Source organism: Lactuca saligna, chromosome 4 (assembly GCF_052625555.1).
Source record: "Lactuca saligna cultivar CGN05327 chromosome 4, ASM5262555v1, whole genome shotgun sequence".
In the NCBI taxonomy this organism is placed as follows: Eukaryota; Viridiplantae; Streptophyta; class Magnoliopsida; order Asterales; family Asteraceae; genus Lactuca; species Lactuca saligna.
The window spans coordinates 208,504,879-208,526,225 of NC_136420.1; the positions used below are offsets into that span (position 1 = coordinate 208,504,879).

Consider the following 21,347-nt stretch of genomic DNA (forward strand, 5'->3'; position numbering starts at 1 on the left):
TTGCATTTTTAAATAAAAAATAACTTCATTATGGTTGTATGGAGATATAGTACAATCATAGCAAATCATTAAACATTTTCGGTCCATGGAATACCATTGGACCAGAATATTGAATATTGACATTAACTTTCTTTATCAAACCATTACATTCATATTACTCTCTTGTTTTATACCAATTATTTATATGAGTTATGTTAATTTAGTGTGAGCGAAAAATTAAAGATTAATATGGATATATATTAGTGGTAAAACAAGGTGCTCGTTACACGAAATAAAATACAACAGCCACAAAACTAAATATCTATCCAAGCATTCGTAAATATCCAACCCAACTTTATTTTTCCAATTACTCGTTATCTATAGAGTATAAATAGAGTAAATGCTCAAACTCATCCTACTCTATTCATAAAATGATAAATAGTTGTACTCTAAATATGTTAAACGTACTTTATTTTTACATTTTCATTTTTAGTCTAAAATAGAGTTTTGAAGAACACTATAAACTCTAATTTACACTATAAAAATAAATGTAGAAATAAAATGTGGTTTGGGATGCTCTTAGAAAAATAGGGTAGATAGGCAAACGAATTCGGAAATCCGGACCCGTAGATTTGTAGAATGGATTCAAGATTTGTGCCTTGGCATAATCATTGCCTTGAGAGGATTCTTCATGACTACTGTAAATACAAAAGTTTCAGTCGGGTCGGGTGGATTACCCGGAACCGGGACCCACTTGAATGCATGAATCATTCTTGCTAGCATCATGTTAATATGCAACGTACCCAAACTCCACGCCGGACAAATCCTCCGGCCAGTACCAAACGGTAGCATCTTCACTCCCTTCATCCCTGTTATGTCCACACTTGCCCCTTCTCCGCCCTCCAAGAATCTCTCCGGCCGAAACTCCTCCGGATCTTCCCATGCATCTGGATCCTCAGTCAACCAGGCTGTGTAGAACTCCACGTTCACGCCCGTCGGAATCACGTACCCACCGAGCTCCGTCGGCTGAGTGGCCGCGTGTGAAAGTGTGAAGTGGCCAGGTGGACGTCGACGGAAAGTCTCTTTCACCACCGCATCTAGATACTCCATGTTCTCCACATCACTCTCTTCAATCACCCCATTTACACCAACTTTTCCGACTATTTCCTTGTAAAGCTTTTCTTGGATTTCTTGATTCGTCACCAAATGAAACATAGCCCACTCAATTGTGGTGGCGCTGGTGTCTGTTCCGGCAAGGATGACTTCAGTCACAAGTGTTACGAGCTCCTCCTCCCCTAACATCCCCCGACTTGGTGGTTGAAGATTGTAAAGTGAGTCAATGTACGCAGCTCCAGGAGGACTCACCATCTCCAAATCATCCACTTTTAGGTCGTTTACAGTAGGGGTTTTCATGTTATCTTCACTTTTCTCAAGAAATTCTCTTCTTGCCCTTATTATTGGAACCATACACTCCATCTGTCTCTTTCGTAGCTCCTTTGCAGCCACCAGTTGACGTCGGAAGAGTGGGAGGAGCACAGGCAATAAATCCGGCAGCTTCGGCATGGAGATGATCATCACATCTTTGACTATGCTCTCTATGTTTTTTAGCTTCTCCTTTGAAAATCTTGCGCCAAAACACAAACATATCAAAATGCTACAAATTGTGAGTCGACAAGTACTCATCACCTCTATGAACCCATGTTGTGAGTTTTCAGATTCTAGTGTTTTCATGTGTTCTTCAATGGCCCATTTCCTGATCCAACTGCATTGTCGGATCCGGGTCGGGTTGATCAACTCGGTTACAAAGTTCCGTCTCAAGGTGCGCCAGAGGGGGCCATACTCCGCTGAATTGATGGCACATTTCCCAACACTAAAGAGTAGTCGGATAGGGGAGTCTGGTGGCCTGCTAGCGAAATTCGAACCCTTTTGGACAAGGGCTTCATGGATGAGATCTGAGCTTGTGACGATGACTAAGGTACGTTGGCCCATTTGCAAGGTGAAGATCGGACCATACTTTTTACGCAAGTCACCTACGACGTGCATGAACTGACGTTTTTGAAGGATGACTTGAAACAGGTTGCCAACAATCGGCCAACCTGGTGGCCCTGGTGGGAGGGTTTTCTGCCTACGGGAGGTTGTGGAATGGTGTCTCCACCATAAACAACAAAAGAGACTGCATGTGACAATGGCGAAAAGGATTTCAAAATTTTCCATTTCAAGAGTGTGTGAGAGGAAGGAGATCTGGTTTGACAGATATAGAAGGGTCAAAAAGTGAGTTGGCAGTGCCATCTACCTTCTGAGGAATTTAATGAATATTAACAGCACATTGTATTTATTATTTGTAGCGTTGTGGTGGTTGTAGGGTTTTCTAGAGGGGCATTTAATTCCGTCGCCACTACGGCACTATACAGACGATTACAATGATTACGTAATTATGGATTACGTTGGTTATGTTGTAATTATGAGAAGCAAAATTTTCAACTTTTGTTTATTTTAGGCTAGAGTAACTAGTGCAGTGTCATTTCTATACGTTGACATATTTTTTTTAAAGATTTTGACAAACATGTCGTATCGGGTTCATATCGTGTTAAAACGGTAAATGGATTGATAGAGCTTGATCTTAACTCGACCTGTTTAATTGACGTGTCGTGTCAACCCGTTTATTTTAGTGTTAAGTTTCCGGTTAAGATTATAATTTGAAATATGTCGTTTGAAATAGTATGAGTTGTGTAGGTGGGAATAACAAAGTAATATTTGGGAGGCGGAATAGCCAAATTTGTAGTAAGTTTGGAGGGCCAAAATAGAAAAAGTATGAATCCGGAGGTGGAAGGCGGGATCTTGTGGAGGAGAGGTGGTCCAGCGAACTATATACTTTGGGAAATAACAAAAAAACTAGAAATGAAGTATTGACTACATAAAAAAGTTGCTTCCACATAAGAAAATGATTTAATACAAAGTTTTTTTTTTTTTTTACTTATCGTATTGGTTGTGAGTCTTTATAGTTTATTTAAAGAGATTAAAAAACTTGGATATAAATAAACGAGTCATTTTCAATCATATTCGACTTGAAGTTTTTAACATTAACCTTATCTGTTTAATTTTCGTTTTGGGTCGTTTCAACCCGTTTAATTATACAGGTTGCAATATTTTACTTTAACCCGTTTATTTCGTGTCGATTTCATATCGGGTTTTGTATCATATAATTTTTGTCACCTCTAAGTTTTTGCTGTCACGTAGGTGTTTTTTTAACTTTTATCACACCATTTAGTTTTGTTTTGTTTTTTTTTTTTTTTTTAAGAAGGTAATGTTTGTTGAGTTTTTGAATTGAAAAATAAATAACTAATTATATAGCATTTGTGATTGGTTGGTCAAACAACGATCAAGGGCAAAGGAATAGATGGTAGAGATGCTCGACAGGGGATTGTCTACAGAGGGTGCAACAGTAGGCCTTGATTTCCACACAAAAATTTGAAGTGAACTTTTGAATAAAAAAAACACTAAAGTTGTGAACTGTGAGATGATTCACTCCATTGAAAACTTAACTTCATTAATGAAAATAATTTACTGCTGAGGTAAGGTCAAAATTTTTTTGAATAAATAAAATTGTATTTTAAATCTTCATAAAGAATTCCTAGTTCATCAATATATATATATATATATATATATATATATATATATATATATATATATATATATATATATATATATATAATCAATTACTTCCAATTTAAACGGATAATTTACTTTAAAATCATGCATTATCACATTTTGTTACCATTTGAAGTATCTTTTGATATTTGCTAATATTTCTAATTATTTGGCATACCTTTGAACAAAATTTTACTATGTTACTGGAAGCAGTTGTTACTGAGGCTAAAGGTGCGATGTACATCGTTACCGAGGCCAAAGGTGTAATATACGTCGAGACCACATCCTTTCTAATAAATATATTTTTTTGCCACATTCTCATTCAATTTGTCAAATATTATTTTGTCGTTATTTTGAATTAATTGTTTTTCAACATATCATTCTATTAGTTTTTTCTATTTTATAAAATATTTTAATGTAATAGTTGCAATAAATATAGTAATAAATGGATATCAATTTCATTAATGAACTTAAATTTTAATTTCAAAGTTATCAACATTAAAGCTCATCAGTTTTATTTATTTATTTAAATTGTTTGTATAAATTTAAAAGATAAAAAACATTTCTATTATAATAATTCATTATTTATTTATAAATTTAAAGTTTTCAAACCTATATATTTATTTATTTACTTTTTTTTTTTTTTTAATTTAACGCATGCAATTCTTGAATTTGACAGCTAATAGCTTATATATCTCATTGCCGACCGACTCCCTTTGCACTTAGGGTGTTCCTGTAAAGATCACCATATGCCATGTGATACTAAGAATTTCTCTTTCTGGATACTAATGATACATTGTTTTCCACCAAAAAAATATAGTTAATAATTATTTTCTAAATGTTATTTTATTACTATTTTTATTTACATATTACTTATTTCAATAAGTTTAAAAGGAATGATGTTAATTCTAAAACGAATGGTGCTACTTTGCAACATCTTTTTTAAAAGTGTCTCTTTTAGCCATCCCTTCGTCTATGTTAATTAGTATTTGCTATCTAATTCACCTTTTATCTTTATTTTTTATACTTTTAATTAAGGAAATCATTTAATTGAATCTTGCAATTAAGAAAATAAAATAAATATATTTGACCTAACTTTTCTCTTAAATCATGTCTAATAAAACCTCCAAAATCCTCAAACCCTTTTCACTCCAAGTTCACCAACCGTACCACCATGTTTAATCCCTTGCCCACTCTGCTGCCATGGAAACGTCTCCTACAAGAAGCTCACAACCACAAAACCGCTTCCCCAAACGTTGAAATCCACCTCATCCCTCTTATGTTGCTCGTATTCTTCAATGGCGGAGACCGATGATAGAATTGCAATTGAAAAATTCTTTAATGGCGGAAGATGCAAAGGAAGGCAATCAACGGTTCTTCGTTCCTCTCATGTCGCCGGCAACAAAGAAGATCAAGGGGAAGATCCCCCGGTGCTCATCTTCGTCGGATTAAGGAGGAGAAGCATGATTGGAATCAGAAATCGGGAAGCACCTCCAGTGCTTCACCGATTCGAAGGAGGAGGAGGAAAATATAGATTCCCGGTGAGCCTTCCTTGACCGTCATCGATAGAAATCGAGGTAAACGAGTGGGAAATATCAATTTTTCTCTTTGACTTTTGAATAGATACTTTGATTATAAAAGTCTAATTGAGTAACTAGTTTGGAACTTTTTTATACTTGTTCTTCTATGTTTTATTGTAGTGATTTTGAATATAAAAGTCAATTTATGTTAGAATCTTGTTTTACATATACTGGCTTTAGATGTTTTGTTTTTCTAAACCATTTGAATTGAGTAAAATTATATAAAAAAAAAACTAAAAACTTCTGATGTAACGCCTTGTTCCTGGTACGTATTTATTTTGATTAAATATTTCTTTTTGGGAAGAGCTACTCGGCGAGTTATAGCCCTAACTCGCCGAGTAAATGTCGAGTGGATGCGGGCTTTAAGTGATCTACTTGGCGAGTCCACACCTGGACTTGATGAGTAGGCCAATCAGGAGGAGACCCTAATCCTTAGGGTTTGCACCCTATTTAAACATCCTTATAGCCCCATCTCAGCCTCCATCACCCTTAGAGCATTCCTTATCGAACCCTAGCCTCCATTGGTAAGTTTGAGTGATTGTTGCCTTATGAAGGGACTTTTGGTGCACTTTGGAGCAAGTGGAAGAAGGGAGAGGTTGAAGAGGTCAAGGAAGGGGACTTAGATCCAGAACACATTCGTTTGTGGTCATCCATTCTGGTAATAAAGTTTCCATCTTGATTATTGATCTTTTAGATCTTGTTTGTCCCTAAATTGTTGCTTTTAAGCCCTAAAACCCCAAATCCTTGAAGAGAAACCTTATGGTTGGGTTATACTTCAGATCTGGACTCTCATTACCTTCTAGAAGTGTTAAGTTTGATTCATATTGGTGATTAAGGTCCCTCTTGAGCTTAGAACCCCATTAAGAGCTTAGTTTGGACATTTGAAGCACCTAAAGCTATGCATGCACGTAAAGTTTGCAACTTTACGTGATAAGCATGCCCTAGAAGCCTAGATCTGTTGTTTGGAGCCGTTGCATGGCTTAAATCAAGTCTGTATGGAAAAAGGACAGAATAAACTCGGCGAGTAGAACGATAAACTCGGCGAGTAGAACGATAAACTCGGCGAGTCCTATGAAGATAGCCATGGACTCGGCGAGTTGGATGAGCAACTCGACGAGTCCGATGAAGATTGCCTTAGACTCGATGAGCTGTTCTTCAACTCATCGAGTCGGATGAACTTGGACTTAGTATGTGTGTATCGAAGAAGAACACGTTGAGTCTTCGCTAAGCTCGACGAGTAGAACAGGTATAAAACTAAAACAGATGGAAGGGACTCGGCGAGTTGGCGAGCCAACTCGGCAAGTCCGGTCAAACAGGAAGTTGACTTTGACCAGGATGTTGACTTTGACCGCACGGGGGGGGGGGGGGGGGGGGGTAAAACAATCATTTTACCCTAAGATTGGTTATCAATATTTGACTCAGTGTTTATGGAAATTGTAGCCGGGGAGTTTCGGTTCAGCAGTCAGGCACTTAGCAAGCAGACTTCAGCAGCTACCTTCGAGGTGAGTTACCTTCCAGTAGCGGTGGGTATAAGGCCACAATGTCAGCCCACTGGTAGGAGATGTATGATAGATGATTGTCTTTGTGATATCGTCTAGGTTTGTTACTACCTTATACGTTATATGCTAGCATGATATGTTGTATGTGATAATAGTAGAATTCGGTTGTTAGGATTGAAGCGTAGTAAGACACCCTAGGATCGTCTGACAGTATGTGATGATATGTTTGCCTACTGGCTTGTTATGTTACATGCGATAGAGGTAGTAGGAGGGGAACAGTCCCCGAGTTCGGTTGTTAGGACTGAAGGGTAGCTCAGGCACCCCAGATATGTCTGGTAATATGTTTATGTTATGTTATGTGTGATAGTAGTAGTAGGGGTGAAATAGTCCCCGAGGTTTGGTTGTTAGGACCGCAGGGTAGTAATCATCCCAGAACGACTTGACATGTGTAGTCAGCACCCCAGAATGGCTTGACACGGGTAGGTCGACACCCCATAATGGCCGTACCGGGTAGGTTTGGCACCCCAGAATTGCCTGGCAGTATGTATGCTATGTGATTATATGGTATGTGGTACAGTGGGGGAGCTCACTAAGCTTCGTGCTTATGGTTTTTAGTTGTTGTTTCAGGTACCTCTTCAGCTAAGGGGAAGGAGCTAGCGCGGTAGCGGCATATCACACACACGCTTCTGTTTTTCCGCACTATGAGACATTCTGGGATTTGTACTCTAATATTATTATGATTGACGTTCTGGTTTACAAACGTGAGACATGTTTTATTAAATGATATGGTTGATTGATATTTTGTTACTAACGTTTTGCAATTCACTTAATTAAAAATGAAATTTTTGGTCGATAATTTTTGGGATGTTACAAGTTGGTAATAGAGCCCTGGTTTGAGGGATTCGGACACACCTTCGGGGGTGTCTTGACTCAAATCCAGGGATTAAAAGATTTTGAAAAAAAAAATTCTAAGAGTTTTAAGAAGGAACAGAGTGTGTGATGTGCGCGACCGGCCGAGCTCAAGTAAGTACTCCCCAAAGTACCCTTACAAGCTTTTGTTATGTTTATCAGTTTCAGTTGAACATCATGCTAGAATAGGACTAAGGATCTAGGAGTGATGCCTTATGTGCCTACTTTATGTGCTTCAGTGTATGAAAATTGCATGCTAGAATTAAGTAGACAACAGTAGGATAGCTTCTTAGGGTTATGCCTGATAGTATGAGTTTATCACTATATGCTAGTTCAGTTTCTCTCTCTATGTGAGCGAAGTTGCTTGAGATTGTTTCCTTTTGTCTGAATGCTGCTTGCTTTGTGCTTCGTGGGACTCTGAGCGATGGGAGTTATCCATTAGGTGAATACGTCACATCACATGTGATCAGGGTTGAATGATCTTAGAGTGCTAGATTTGTCCCTATTGCACAGCTCTTGTTTGAGTCTAACCGTTGTAGGGATGAGTCTGTTACTCGAAGGATTATCTGAGCCTCATCACATGTGATGGTGTTCAGGTAATGGCTAAGTGGCATTACTCGGAGGCCTTCAGCAGTTGAGGATCGGGTAGGGTGGAGTCAGAGATTTCCCTAGGGCAAGCCTAGGATGAGTATAGCAGTGATCAATAGTAGTGAAAGGGATCTGGTGGAGTCGAGGCAGTCCTTGATGAAGGTACGGATATATGTGGAAGGTAGTATGTGCCCGTACTATTGGAAGCAGAGGATCCGTACCCGGACCAAGTAAGGCCAAGATAAGACCAGGGAACTTGTAGTAGAGGTGATCCCTAAAGAGGTATCAGTATCACTAACGAGTGTTATTTATGTATTGCAGAATGGTGGTACTACGTCCGAGGTCGACAGTTGGCAGTTCAGGAGAGGGATCGGGTTCTGGATCAGGTTTTGAGCCAGTAGATGAGAGGCGACGCAAGTTCATCGCATCAGAGATCACCAGAGGCATACTTGAGTCGACCCCCATCATCTTCGGGTCGATCAAGGAGGGGATAGTTGAGTTGAAGGAGGATCACCTCAGGGCGTTCAGGAGTGACATGGCATATGGCCAGTCGGGATCTCGCACACTGTCCTTTAAGGACTTTAGGGGCAGTGGTGCACCGGATTTTCATGTGGCAAAGGACCCCATAGCTACCAGGCGATGGATTGCAGACATTGAGTCTACAAAGTTGACTAGCTTCTGCCCTGAGGGGTCGAAGGTAAGGTTTGTAGCAGGGTGTTTACGAGATCGAGCTAGGGATTGGTGGGAGTCCGTTGGTGACTCGTTGGGAGCCTTGGCTGTCGAGGCTATGACTTGGTCGGACTTTGTGACCAGGTTCAGGGCAGAGTTTGCACCAGCTGTCAAGCTTCAGCAGTTAGCCAGGGAGTTTTTAGATATGAGGCAGACGACGGAGACCATGGCGGAGATCACCGCCAAGTTCCAGGAGAAGGCGTTGTTGGTGCCCCAGTACGCGGGTGATAAGGATATGAGGAGGACCCACTATCATGACATGCTACGAGCTATATTCGGGAGCATGTCAGTTTTTCAGCTTGCCCTACCCTGGACTCTATGATTTCCAAGGCGAGGGAGAGGGAGATAGATCTGGAGAGCATACGGAAGAGGAAGACAGAGGAGGGACAGACAGGAGGGGCTTCGAGTAAGATGCCCAAGGGATCAGATGTAGGCCGAAAGGCCAGTTAGCACCGAGCCACTGTAGGAAATGCGGCAGGCCTCATGAGCGGGCATGTAGACTGGGATCGTCGGGCTGCTATAAGTGCGGCAAGACGCGACATTTCAGCATGGATTGTGCCGTCCCTACACCTGTGATACATACGTCTGAGTTGCTGTGTTTTCACTGCAACCAGAGGGGCCACAAGAAGGCCAATTGCCCTCAGTTGATAGCAACCGCGCCCGTGAAGGCGCCAGCTCCAGCAACCCTGCGGATCACTGATGGCCGGCAGGGCAAGGCATAGACTCCAGTGGTGAGGAGCCGGACATTTCAGCTGACTACCGAGGAGGCACACGTCGCACCCGATGTGGTGACGGGTATGATTCTTTCCCTCTATTTTATTTTCATCATATTATGTTATTGATATGTGCTCTGTGTATATACCTTAGGATCATTCCATGTGAACGGTATCCCTGTTCAGGTGTTGTTTGACTCGGGTGCCACCCGATCGTTTGTTTCTCTTGCGCTTAGCAAGAAGTTTACTGAGTCTTCAGGCATGTTGGATTGCCCTTTAGAGGTAGAGATCGTCGATGATCGATCGGTGCGGGCATCAGTGGTGTTCAGAGACTGTGTTCTGAGGTTATTCGAGGAGCGCTACTTGGTGGATTTGGTCCCCATTACGTTACGTGGGAACAAGGTGATTATAGGCATGGATTCGTTGAGCCCTAATGGGGTGGCGATAGATTGTGCATAAGAACTAGTGCGAATCAGGACCCCACGTGGGGGAGAGTTGGTGATCCACGGCGAGAGGCCACAACGTGGACCCACAGTATGTTCAATAGCGAGAGCTAGGCGCTACCTTCAGTAGGGTTGCGCGGGATATGTCGCGTATGTTGTGGATACCCGAGAGGCGGGTAAGGCGACGGTGAACGAGGTTTCACTGGTGCGAGACTACACTGATGTGTTCCCGGAGGAGCTTCCTGGAATACCTTTGGAGCGATAGGTAGAGTTTAGGATCAACCTAGTTCCTGGTGCCGCTCCAATAGCCAAGGCACCGTATCGGTTGGCTCCTCCCGAGATGCAGGAGATGTCTACATAGCTATAGGAGCTATTAGAGAAGGGATTCATTAGACCGAGCAGTTCACCCTGGGGAGCCCCGATCCTATTTGTGAAAAAGAAGGACGGGTTGCATCGGATGTGTATAGATTATCGGGAGCTGAACAAGGTAACGGGTGAAGAGCCGTTACCCGCTCCCGAGGATTGACGACCTATTTGATCAGTTGCAGGGAGCATCTTGGTTCTCCAAGATCGACTTGCATTCAGGTTATCATCAGATGAGGGTCAGAGAGGAGGATGTGCAGAAGACCGCGTTTCGAACGCGTTATGGCCATTATGAGTTCGTGGTGATGCCGTTCGGGCTCACTAATACTCCTGCCGCGTTCATGAACCTCATGAACCGCATATGTAGACCGATGCTGGATCGATCTGTGATAGTTTTCATTGATGATATCTTGGTTTATTCCAAGACGCAGGAGGAGTACGAGGAGCATCTGAGAGAGGTTTTGGAGACCCTGAGGAGGGAGAGCTTGTACGCTATGTTCTCCAAGTGTGAGTTCTGGTTGCGCGAGGTGCAATTCCTTGGGCACCTTGTCAACCAGAATGGTATACTGGTCGACCCAACCAAGATAGAGGCCGTGATGAGATGGGAGGTTCCGAAGTCTCCATCCGAGATTCGGAGTTTCCTAGGATTAGCGGGCTACTATCGTAGATTCATCCAGGATTTCTCCAAGATAGTGGTACCCCTGACATGGTTGACAAAGAAAGTTATGGTCTTTTGATGGCGGCTTGAGCAGCAAGCAGCATTCGAGATTCTGAGACAGAGATTGTGCGAGGAGCTAATCTTAGCCCTGCCCGAGGGCATAGAGGATTTTGTGGTATATTAAGATGCGTCAATTTTGGGGTTGGGCGCGGTACTGATGCAGAGAGGGCACGTCATTGCCTACGCTTCGAGGTAGATGAAGCCTCACGAGGCGAACTACCCGACACATGATTTAGAGTTGGGGGAGATGGTCTTCGCCATCAAGATTTGGCGACATTACCTCTACGGGGTTCGGTGTACCATTTACACAGACCACAAGAGTTTAATGTACCTCATGGATCAGCCGAATTTGAACATGAGACAGCATCGGTGGCTTGATGTGGTGAAGGATCATGATTGTGAAATCCTTTACCACCCGGGGAAGGCCAATATGGTGGCCAATGCGCTTTGCCGCAAGGCGGCACCGATCAGGGATATTTGCATGTGGATGACAGTGGTGAGTCCGCTTCTGGAGCGGATTCGGGAGGCCCAACAGGAGGCCCTAAAGGAGGAACATCGGAAGAGTGAGCGCATAGTGGGTTAGGTTTCCTCCTTTGACTATGATAGCAGGGGATTATTGACATTGCACCGCAGGGTATGGGTGCCATACCTCAGAGGTGTGTGCCAGATTTTGATGGAAGAGGCTCACAAATCCCGATTCTCCATTCATCCCGGGGCGACGAAGATGTATAGGGATCTTCGTCTGGACTATTGGTGGCCCTGCATGAAGCGGGATGTGGCTTGGTTCGTGAGCGGTGCTTGACCTACAAGAAGGTCAAGGCCGAGCATTAGAGATCGCACGGCAAGATGCAGTCATTGGAAATCCCATTGTGGAAATGGGAGGATATTACGATGGATTTTATCACGAAGCTTCCTAGGACCATGAGAGGAGTGGATTCTATATGGGTCATCGTGGATCGATTGACCAAGAGCACCCATTTTATCCCGATTCAGGAGAGCATCTCGACCGAGAAGTTGGCCGACATCTATATCAGGGAGATAGTGGCGCGACACGGGATGCCAGTGTCAGTGATTTCAGACAGAGATGTGCGTTTTACTTTCAGGTTTTGGAAGAAGTTTCATGATGAGTTGGGTACTCGTCTACATCTTAGTACTGCCTTCCACCCGTAGAAGGATGGTCAGAGTGAGCGGACCATCCAGACTATTGAGGATATGTTGCGGGCATGCGTGCTAGATTTCGGTGGTAGTTGGGATACGTATCTTCTATTAGCAGAATTTTTGTATAACAACAGTTACCATGCGAATATTGACCGCCCTCCTTTCGAGATGCTCTATGGGAGAAAGTGTAGGACCCCGGTTTTTTGGGGCGAGGTTAGTTATCGTGTCATTGGGAGCACAAAAGTGGTGCTCAATACGACAGAGTTGATCCAGCAGGTTCGTAGTAGAATTCAGACTACGCAGAGTCGGTAGAAGAGTTACGCCGATAGAAGGCGTTCAGACTTGGAGTTTCAGGTGGGTGATATGGTCCTGCTGAAGGTATCACCCTGGAAGGGTGTTGTGACAACCCAAAATTTCCATTCTGTACAAACTATATCACTTCAATAGAAGTTGTAGCAGTCATAGTTAATTTTCAGACTTTTCGCGTAAGTTTGAGTAATTCAGGGTTTACACTTCAGGAAATATTAGGAGAGTGACTACGGTTTTGTGCAACACTGTAATTCCAACACTCTATTATATTAGAGATCATTTTAGGAATAAAAATATTTTTCTGCCAAAAATATCTCAGGACTATAAATAGAATTCTGAACCAAATTCATTCATTATTTGCATTTCCAACTAGAGAAAAGCCATTTTCTCTCTCACATATCTTCGGGTTTTTATCCCAAATTGTGAGTACCTCTTTCTAGTAGTGTTAGAAAGCTTTATATGTGTTTATAACATGATTTAGAAGGCTAAATCACTAGATCTAGGAGTTTACTCCCCAAGGTGTTCTTGGGCGGTAAACTCCCGAAACAAACCCGAGACCGACCCTTGTGTTATGAAACTGCCTTAGACTCATATGTATGTGTGTTAGGGACAAGAAAACAACCAATAATAACCCATGTTTGGGAGTTCACGGCCCAAGAGATCCTTAGGCCGTAAACTCCCTTTTCAAACTCAAAATGGTGTTTTAAGGCACCTAAAGCTTTAAGACTTTTATCAAGACTTGTTCCCATTTAATCTAAGGCCTTAAGCACATCAAAATCACTTATCAAAGTGAGTTTACGGCCAAAACTTTGTTCTTGGGCCGTAAACATGAAAGAATGGCACCAAAGTGTGCCTAATGCCTTCATATGCTTGGAATAAACGCCTAGAACTTATACCACCTATGCTTGAGACTTGAAAACAACAAGAACACAATTCCAAGGGAGTTTACGGCCGTGAACTCCACAGGAAATGGTCTTAGGGCCGTAAACTCCTAACTGGAGTGATTAAATGCCTTAAACCCTTCCAAGGACTTAGCCACCAAGTTGGAATAATTCTAGGAATCATTAGGGACTTCAAAACACACCAAACCCCCATCGTTGGGAGCTTACGGCCGTAAAATCAAGAGTTTACAACCGTAAACTCCATGTGTGTTAGTATATGAGGAGTAAACTCATATATGCGGTCTTTTGGAACCCTAAACAAAAGTGCCTTGTCCCACATTAGCTTAGATGCAATCCTTAGGGCCTAAAACACTTATATAAAGTGATTATTATGTCTAGGATGTCTTAACATTATCAATTAGTGATTTGAGACTAATTGAGTGCATATATGTGTGATTATATGTTCATTAGGACCGTAGTGTGTGTACAAGCCCTCGCTTGACACCTAGCAATCCTATACCGTTCAGTTCATCCCATTCACCAACTACAGGTGAGTTCATACCCCTAATCAATGTTTTAAATGATTTTGAATGCTTTAAAGGGGGGGGGGGAATACAAGTAGAAACAAACATGTTATTAAATCATTGATATGTATTTTATAACTATGTTTGTCATTCAATAGATTTCACATACTACAAAATGTGATGCATGAAATGGTTTTAAATCTTAAAAATACGTTGTTATCAAATGTTTTACTTTTTGAGATGTTTATTAAAATGTTTATTAAAATGACATCCAGTCATTGTTAATTATTATTCAAAACCCATAAGATGTCTTACAAAACCATTTTTACATTCTTGAACTAAATTATATTCTTATATATGTATTGATGTTATAGTTTACATCTTTCATTTTCTTCCCACACCCTTGAGTAGTAAGAGTGTATAAACCTACATGATCAACCAATTATAGTTCAGTAAATTATCATAGGGATAATTTGAAGATATCAAACATTAATCCTATTACTAGGAATTACACAAGAGTCAGTTCATTCATGAGTGTATACTAATACATTATCTGATACATGAGTACATATACATATACTTACCTGTTACATGAGCAAACTTACATGAATATCATACAGGAACACTGTTACATAGGTGCATTATCCTGTATTCACTTACCTGGATACTTGTACTTAGAACTACGAGGATAATTTATTAGTACTTTCTGTGTAAATTATCTTTCCTATCCCGGTTCAATGGGATATCTAGGTGGGACTTACCATTCCGAACCCCACTGATTAGCTCCAGTGGTCGATGACCATCTATGGAGGTTTAAGGTTACTACTTATAATAGGAAGATCGATAACCAGGGCTAACCCCTCCACCCACTTGCTGCTGCTACAGAGGACAAGTGGACAATCTTCGATTGTTCATAAGGTTATACTTTTCGCTTATTGCGATGTTGTGTTACTCCTAGTACCCAGCGATGACACTTACATTATTACTTTTCTGGACAATCTTCGGATGTTCATTAGGTTGCATTTTTTGCTTAACGCGACGTTGTGTTGGTCCTAGTACCCAGTGACAACACTTACAATAGTACATTTTCCTGTTTAATTTATTTTGTGATACTTTCACATAAACGATGAGTTTGACTAAGTACTTTAGTACTAAACAATTAAAGGAAAAACTATCATTTTACTAACAAAACATTCAGGTCTTGGTAGAAGACTACATTGTCATAACAAAACATTCGGGTCTTGGTAGAAGACTACATCTCACACTGATAGAAAATAAGGGATTTTCTAGGGTTTTTCATACTTACATCAACATTTACATTTAAAGGTTTGCATGACCTTTAAAACAGTTTTCAGTAAGCAAGACAATGACACTTAAATATGAATTCACCAACTTTAAAGCTGATACTCAATTTCAAAATAACTTGTATTCTCAGGTCATCAGTAGACAGGTACGGAGGCCAGGTTTTGAGAAGACGGAGCAGACAAGTCTCATCTTTTATTTTAATTGTATACTTTTGGTGTCTTATTACAATGAAGAACACACATGTATTAAAACTTTACTTATAATGCAATGGATGATGTTGTTGCTTGTTTATTATATTACACTGTTGTGATAGTGTACATGACGTCCTCCACCCCTGAACGTTTTCATCGTTCGTGGTTTTGGGGTGTGACAGATTGGTATCAGAGCATTGTCTATAGTGAATTAAGTATATCTACCCATAAAAGATATACTAACTATAAATACATGTGATTAAAACACTCTGTCTAAGAGTTATACTTCTAAATAATAAGATATTTAACAAAGTATACGTGTCTGCATTAATACTAAAATCAGTGTCATAATGACAAGAAGAAAAGTATTACGATTGTTGAATATCACAAGTAAGCCTGGGGATATATGGTCAGTCTTGGGAATGGCGTAGCCGATCAACTATGTTGGTCCGAGGAGTGATTAGCATATGCCCAAGAATGGTTGTGATGTGGCAACAAGTCAAGAAAAAAAAAACTTACCAACACAACCATAAAGAAATATCATAGGGGTATTTGGTCTTACTGTAATTATATTAGTCAGTTCGTCTATTTAGCTATTTCTTATAATCCCTTTTCTCGCGTAGATTAAAATGGCTGGATTTCACCACGGCGATCCATATTTTCCGAACCAAGGCAATGCTGGTTGGCTAGAGACAGAACCAGAAGATGATCACCCAATCCCTTTGGATGATCACCATGCTGAAGGTTTTTCCGATAGTTCTTACTTGGATCCTGAAGTTAATAACCTACCCCTAGCTGCTCAAAACACAAACCTGAACCCCCGCCCTGTGTTTCAAGGACCCACACCCTTGTGGGCCATTAACTTGACTGAATGGAGACTGGAACAAGGTCAGCCCATTCCTTACAATGGAGACCGATGTTTCTACAACCTCACTGAAGGAGGTTCTGCTGATAGAGTCCTACCAATCATGGTGCGTAGGATTTCTCGGAACACGATAATGGCTCAAGCGACTATCAATCAAGTTTTGGAAGTTGACGCCAACTCTGGTGTTAACACTGTCCACATTCGCCAACTAGAGTCTGCTCATGAAAGGACTCTGGTCCGCAATGCAAATCTGCAGAGGGAACTTGTTGAAACCCGAGCTGAAGTTAGAGAACTTCGAGCTCAGCAAGCAAGGTCGGACAGGCGTATAAGGGACATTGAACATCTACTGTCGGGATCGAGGACTCAAGCAAGCAGCTCTCATCGCCGATAGAATCTCATCGACTCATCTTTTGGATATAACCTAGTTTATGTAAAAATTTGGTCTAATTTCCTGTCTTTATAAATCTTAGACCTGTTAGGTCTTGATCTAGTCTTAATTCTGTCAAAATTTTCCATCTTGGTTGAATGTAAGGCCTATTTCTAGGCCATTTTTCCCGAACTTGTTACATCTGTAATTCCAGTATTATTGACAAATATCTAATCATATGGAAATTATTATCCAAATGTTGTCATCTTCATTTAGACATTCTATTCATTTGTTGTTGGGCTATGGGGAGTTAGTCCATGAGACACAGTCATTATTCATTTATTCTTATCCATGTCGTCATCTTTTAAACATATAGTTAAAGATGCCGCCACGCAGAAATCCTAGACGTAACGCAAACAATGAAGCACCGATACCACCACCTCCACCACCACCACAACCTCAACCTCCTCTACCACCTAACCCCTTTTATGCCAACATGTTCCAGGCAGCTTTCACAGCAGCAGTTGCAGCTGTTGTGTCAGCAATCAACACTCCTGTCCCTAGTGGATCGGGAACAGGTGCACCCGCCTCGAACCATGACGAAAGCCATGGACACCCTCGGGAATGCACCTACAAGGACTTCACAAACGCAAAACCCCACAACTTCAATGGTACTGGTGGGGTTATGGTGTTAAGGTAGTGGATTGAAAAGATGGAATCTGTCTTTGAAATCTACGCTTGCCAAGAAAGCAACAAGGTCAAGTTCGCAGCTTGTACCTTCTCTGATAGGGAACTAACATGGTGGGACGACCATGTTAAGTACCTGACTCTGGTGGTGGCATATTCCATCAGCTGGGAACACTTGAAGGACATGCTGATGAGAGAGTACTATCCTCAGGGAGAAATACAAAAACTCGAGCAGGAAATCTGGAGCCTGCAAATGGTTGGATCCGACATAGGAACCTACACGAATAGGTTCTGTGATCTGGCAATCCTATGCCCTGATATGGTTGCTCTGGAGAGCAAGAAAATAGAGAGATACATCTAGGGACTGTCGCCCCAGATCCAGTCAAGTGTGCTAGCCTCCAGGCCTATCACTTTTGATAGTGCCAAGGAACTAGCACAATCTCTCATAGATCACCAGAAACCTCAGAACCCAACAATCCCTACACCCATACCCCAAAAGTCCAACACCGACTACGACAAGAAGGGGTGGAATAAGAGGAAAAAAGGGGCTTCACAAGGATCCTCCAATAAACAACAACTTGTGGCGATCAATGCTGCTACAGTGACTCCTGTTGTCCCTGCGAACCCCTTATCAGCAAAAACTTATGCTGGGTCTCTCCCGAAGTGCAACAAATGCAACTTCCACCACCGCGGGCCTTGCAGGGAGATGCAATGCACCAACTGCATCAGGAAGGGGCACACAACCCGTTTCTGCCAAACTCCAACAACTCAGGCTGCCCAGGTTCCTAATGCCGGTATGGGCCAAGCCTGCTACGGTTGTGGCGAGGTGGGCCACTACAAGAGGAACTGCCCTAAAGCGGGGATGGTTGGTGGAGTAGGAAGACTTATGGCCCTAGGCCACGAGGAAGCGGTAGCTGATCCTACGATAGTTACTGGTACGTTCCTCCTCGATAACTCATATGCTTGCATACTTTTCGACAGTGGAGCAGTGAAAAGTTTCGTAAGCCACAAATTTGCACATCTGCTTAAACAAAAACCCTGTGCATTAGACAATTCATTCACGGCAGAAATGGCTAATGGGAAAACGGAGAGTACTAACTGCATATATGTAGGTTGTACTTTAACTTTAGATGGCCATACTTTCAAGATTGATCTCATGCCAGTCCAAATTAAATGTTTCGACGTTATCATCGGTATGGATTGGTTGAGTCTTCTTCGCGCCAACATCATGTGCTTTGAAAAAGCAGTCCGTCTTAACCTTCCTAACAACGAAACATTAGTTATCTACGACGACAAACCTAGTACGAGCCTTCGTATCATTTCGTGCATTCAAGCCCAGAAGTGTTTGCGAAAGGAATATCATGCATTCCTCGCACATGTCGTTGATACGAGTCAAGAAATGAAAGACATTCAGAAAATCCCAAAAGTACGCGACTTTCCCGACATCTTCCTAGAAGAACTTCCCGGCTTACCACCGCAACCCCAAGTCGAGTTCAGAATCGACCTAGTGCCAGGAGCTACCCCAGTAGCCAAATCTCCTTATCGTCTGACACCGACCGAGATGCAGGAACTTTCCATCAACTTAACGAACTTCTCAAGAAGGGATTCATTCGACCAAGCTTCTCACCATGGGGAGCACCAGTCTTGTTCGTCAAGAAGAAAGATGGATCGTTTCGCATGTGCATCGACTATAGAGAACTCAACAAACTTACAATTAAAAATCGTTATCCTTTGCCCCGTATTGACGATTTGTTTGATCAACTTCAAGGAGCCAACTACTTCTCAAAGATAGATCTGCGATCTGGATATCACCAACTATGAGTATTAGAGGAGGCTGTTCCGAAGACAGCCTTCCGAACTCGTTATGGGCACTACGAATTTGTAGTGATGCCGTTCGGATTAACTAACGCGCCCGCAGTATTCATGGATCTGATGAATAGGGTGTGACGTCCTTACTTAGATCAGTTTGTCATCGTCTTCGTTGATGACATACTCATCTACTCTCGAAGTAAGGAGGAACATAGTCAACATCTCCGTAAAATCTTAGAAACATTGCGATCGGAGAAGCTCTACGCGAAGTTCTCAAAGTGCGAATTTTGGATTCGATGAGTCGAATTTTTGGGCCATGTTGTTAGCGAAGAGGGAATACACGTGGACCCTTCCAAAATTAAGGCCATCGATGTAACAACCCGTCATTTCAAGTCAATAAAAATCGAGTCCTGTAACCTCTTCGAGAAAGGAATTAGAATATCATCGAAAAATGAAGTATTCAAAAACTCTATTTGGGGTACGCTATGTGGTAGGTATCATCTTAAGGTTTCCAAACATATAAATAACACAAAAATCCGAGTTATAACGAAGAAGTTATGACCATTCTAAGTTTTTCCGACAAAAACCGGCAATACAAAGTTATGTAAAAACGCAAAGTTTCAATAAAACACTTTATGACCTTAGGTGTCTAAATGAAAGTCATAGATATCATTAAACTACAAACATGCATAGAAAGAACGCTCAAATCGGACACCGCATGAAAAAGTTATGAATTTTTAAAGAAATTCCTTAATCACGTCATTTTAATAAATAAATAATAAAAATAATTTCGGAATTTGCCAACGGAATCTAAATGAAAGTTGTAGATCGTAGTCTCACCTTCGCGGGGATATAAGGAACGTCGAAAACGGAGTTCGTATGAAGGAGATATGAATTTTTGAAGTTTGATAAATAATTTATATTTAATTTTTATTAAAAATTCGGTATTATCCGAAGGGGAGTCAGCCTAGGGCCGTAGTACGCGCCGCGTACCCTCGTACGCCCCGCATACTCGAGGCCACGGCCTCGGATCGTCCACGTCGCCCCTATGCGAGCTTCCCCTTCCCCGTCCCGTCCGAAGCGTTGCAGCCGAGGATGCGGTCAGCAGTGACGTCCCGTACGTGCTGCGTACGGGAGTACGCCCCATGTACGCATGCCTCTCAGCTCCCTATAAAAGGGGTGCGAGGGATTCCGGAAAAATTGCTCATTCACTCTCCTTTTTCTTGCATTTTACCTTGTTTTCCGTGCTCACACTACCCCGAAGCCCTGGTCATTTGGTGCAAGTCCCGAAGGTCAATTTTACTCCCGAGGAATCCCGAGGAAAATCCATTTCCCGAGACGAAACTCTGACCGGTTTTCCATCTTGCTATCTTCAAACTTTCAAGTGAGTTCATACCCCTTTCAAACACACTTTAAATACATTTTAAATGCTTTTATACTCTTTTAGGTGGGGGGGGGGGAATACAAGTAAACATACGGTTATTATCGTGTATTTTATAAAGTTTCACTTCACTTGTTTTATCGAATAAATCACTTGGAATTCATTACTACTATGGAAAAATCTTGTCGTACTTTGCGTGCATTAGACTTATACAAAGTATATAATGATTTCAAAGTACCTTTCATTGTTAAGTCATTTTATACATTCTAAAAACTTATGATTTTGGTTTGTCAAACATTGTGAAAAAGGATAAACTTTGCATACAAAACTATCACTTTAATGCGGACTTAGTTGAGAATCCATGAGACGTGTACATCTTCAAACGTTACTTTTCTTTATTAGAAAGTAATGCTGCAAGTCCTGTCTATAACCAGAGTCTCCCGTTCGGAGAACGTGTCAAATGTGTATAGATCTATACGGGAAGTCATGATCCCACACCCTGACTGTTAGCTATAGTCCGTCCTTTGGGGTGACAGTTGTCATAACGCTGCGACGCCTGAAGAACGTCGTTACAGGCATATTGTGTTTAGTATGGTTATAAAACTCATCGGATATACCATTATTGTGGTATTATGCTTTTATGAACAAGTGGCTATTAAAACTGTTCTTCATCTAACAAACGCGATCTTCGTATAGCTTTA

At 41.5% G+C, this 21,347-nt stretch overlaps 1 protein-coding gene across 1 annotated transcript; it reads right to left on the reverse strand.

Annotated features, from left to right (window-relative positions):
- Positions 1-216: 216 nt before the first annotated feature.
- On the reverse strand, positions 217-2,246 carry LOC145043296 (cytochrome P450 77A2-like). Its single transcript, XM_078991900.1, has one exon. It carries the CDS (start codon positions 2,191-2,193, stop codon positions 625-627), a length of 1,569 nt encoding a protein of 522 aa, XP_078848026.1. The 5' UTR covers positions 2,194-2,246; the 3' UTR covers positions 217-624.
- Positions 2,247-21,347: the final 19,101 nt, after the last annotated feature.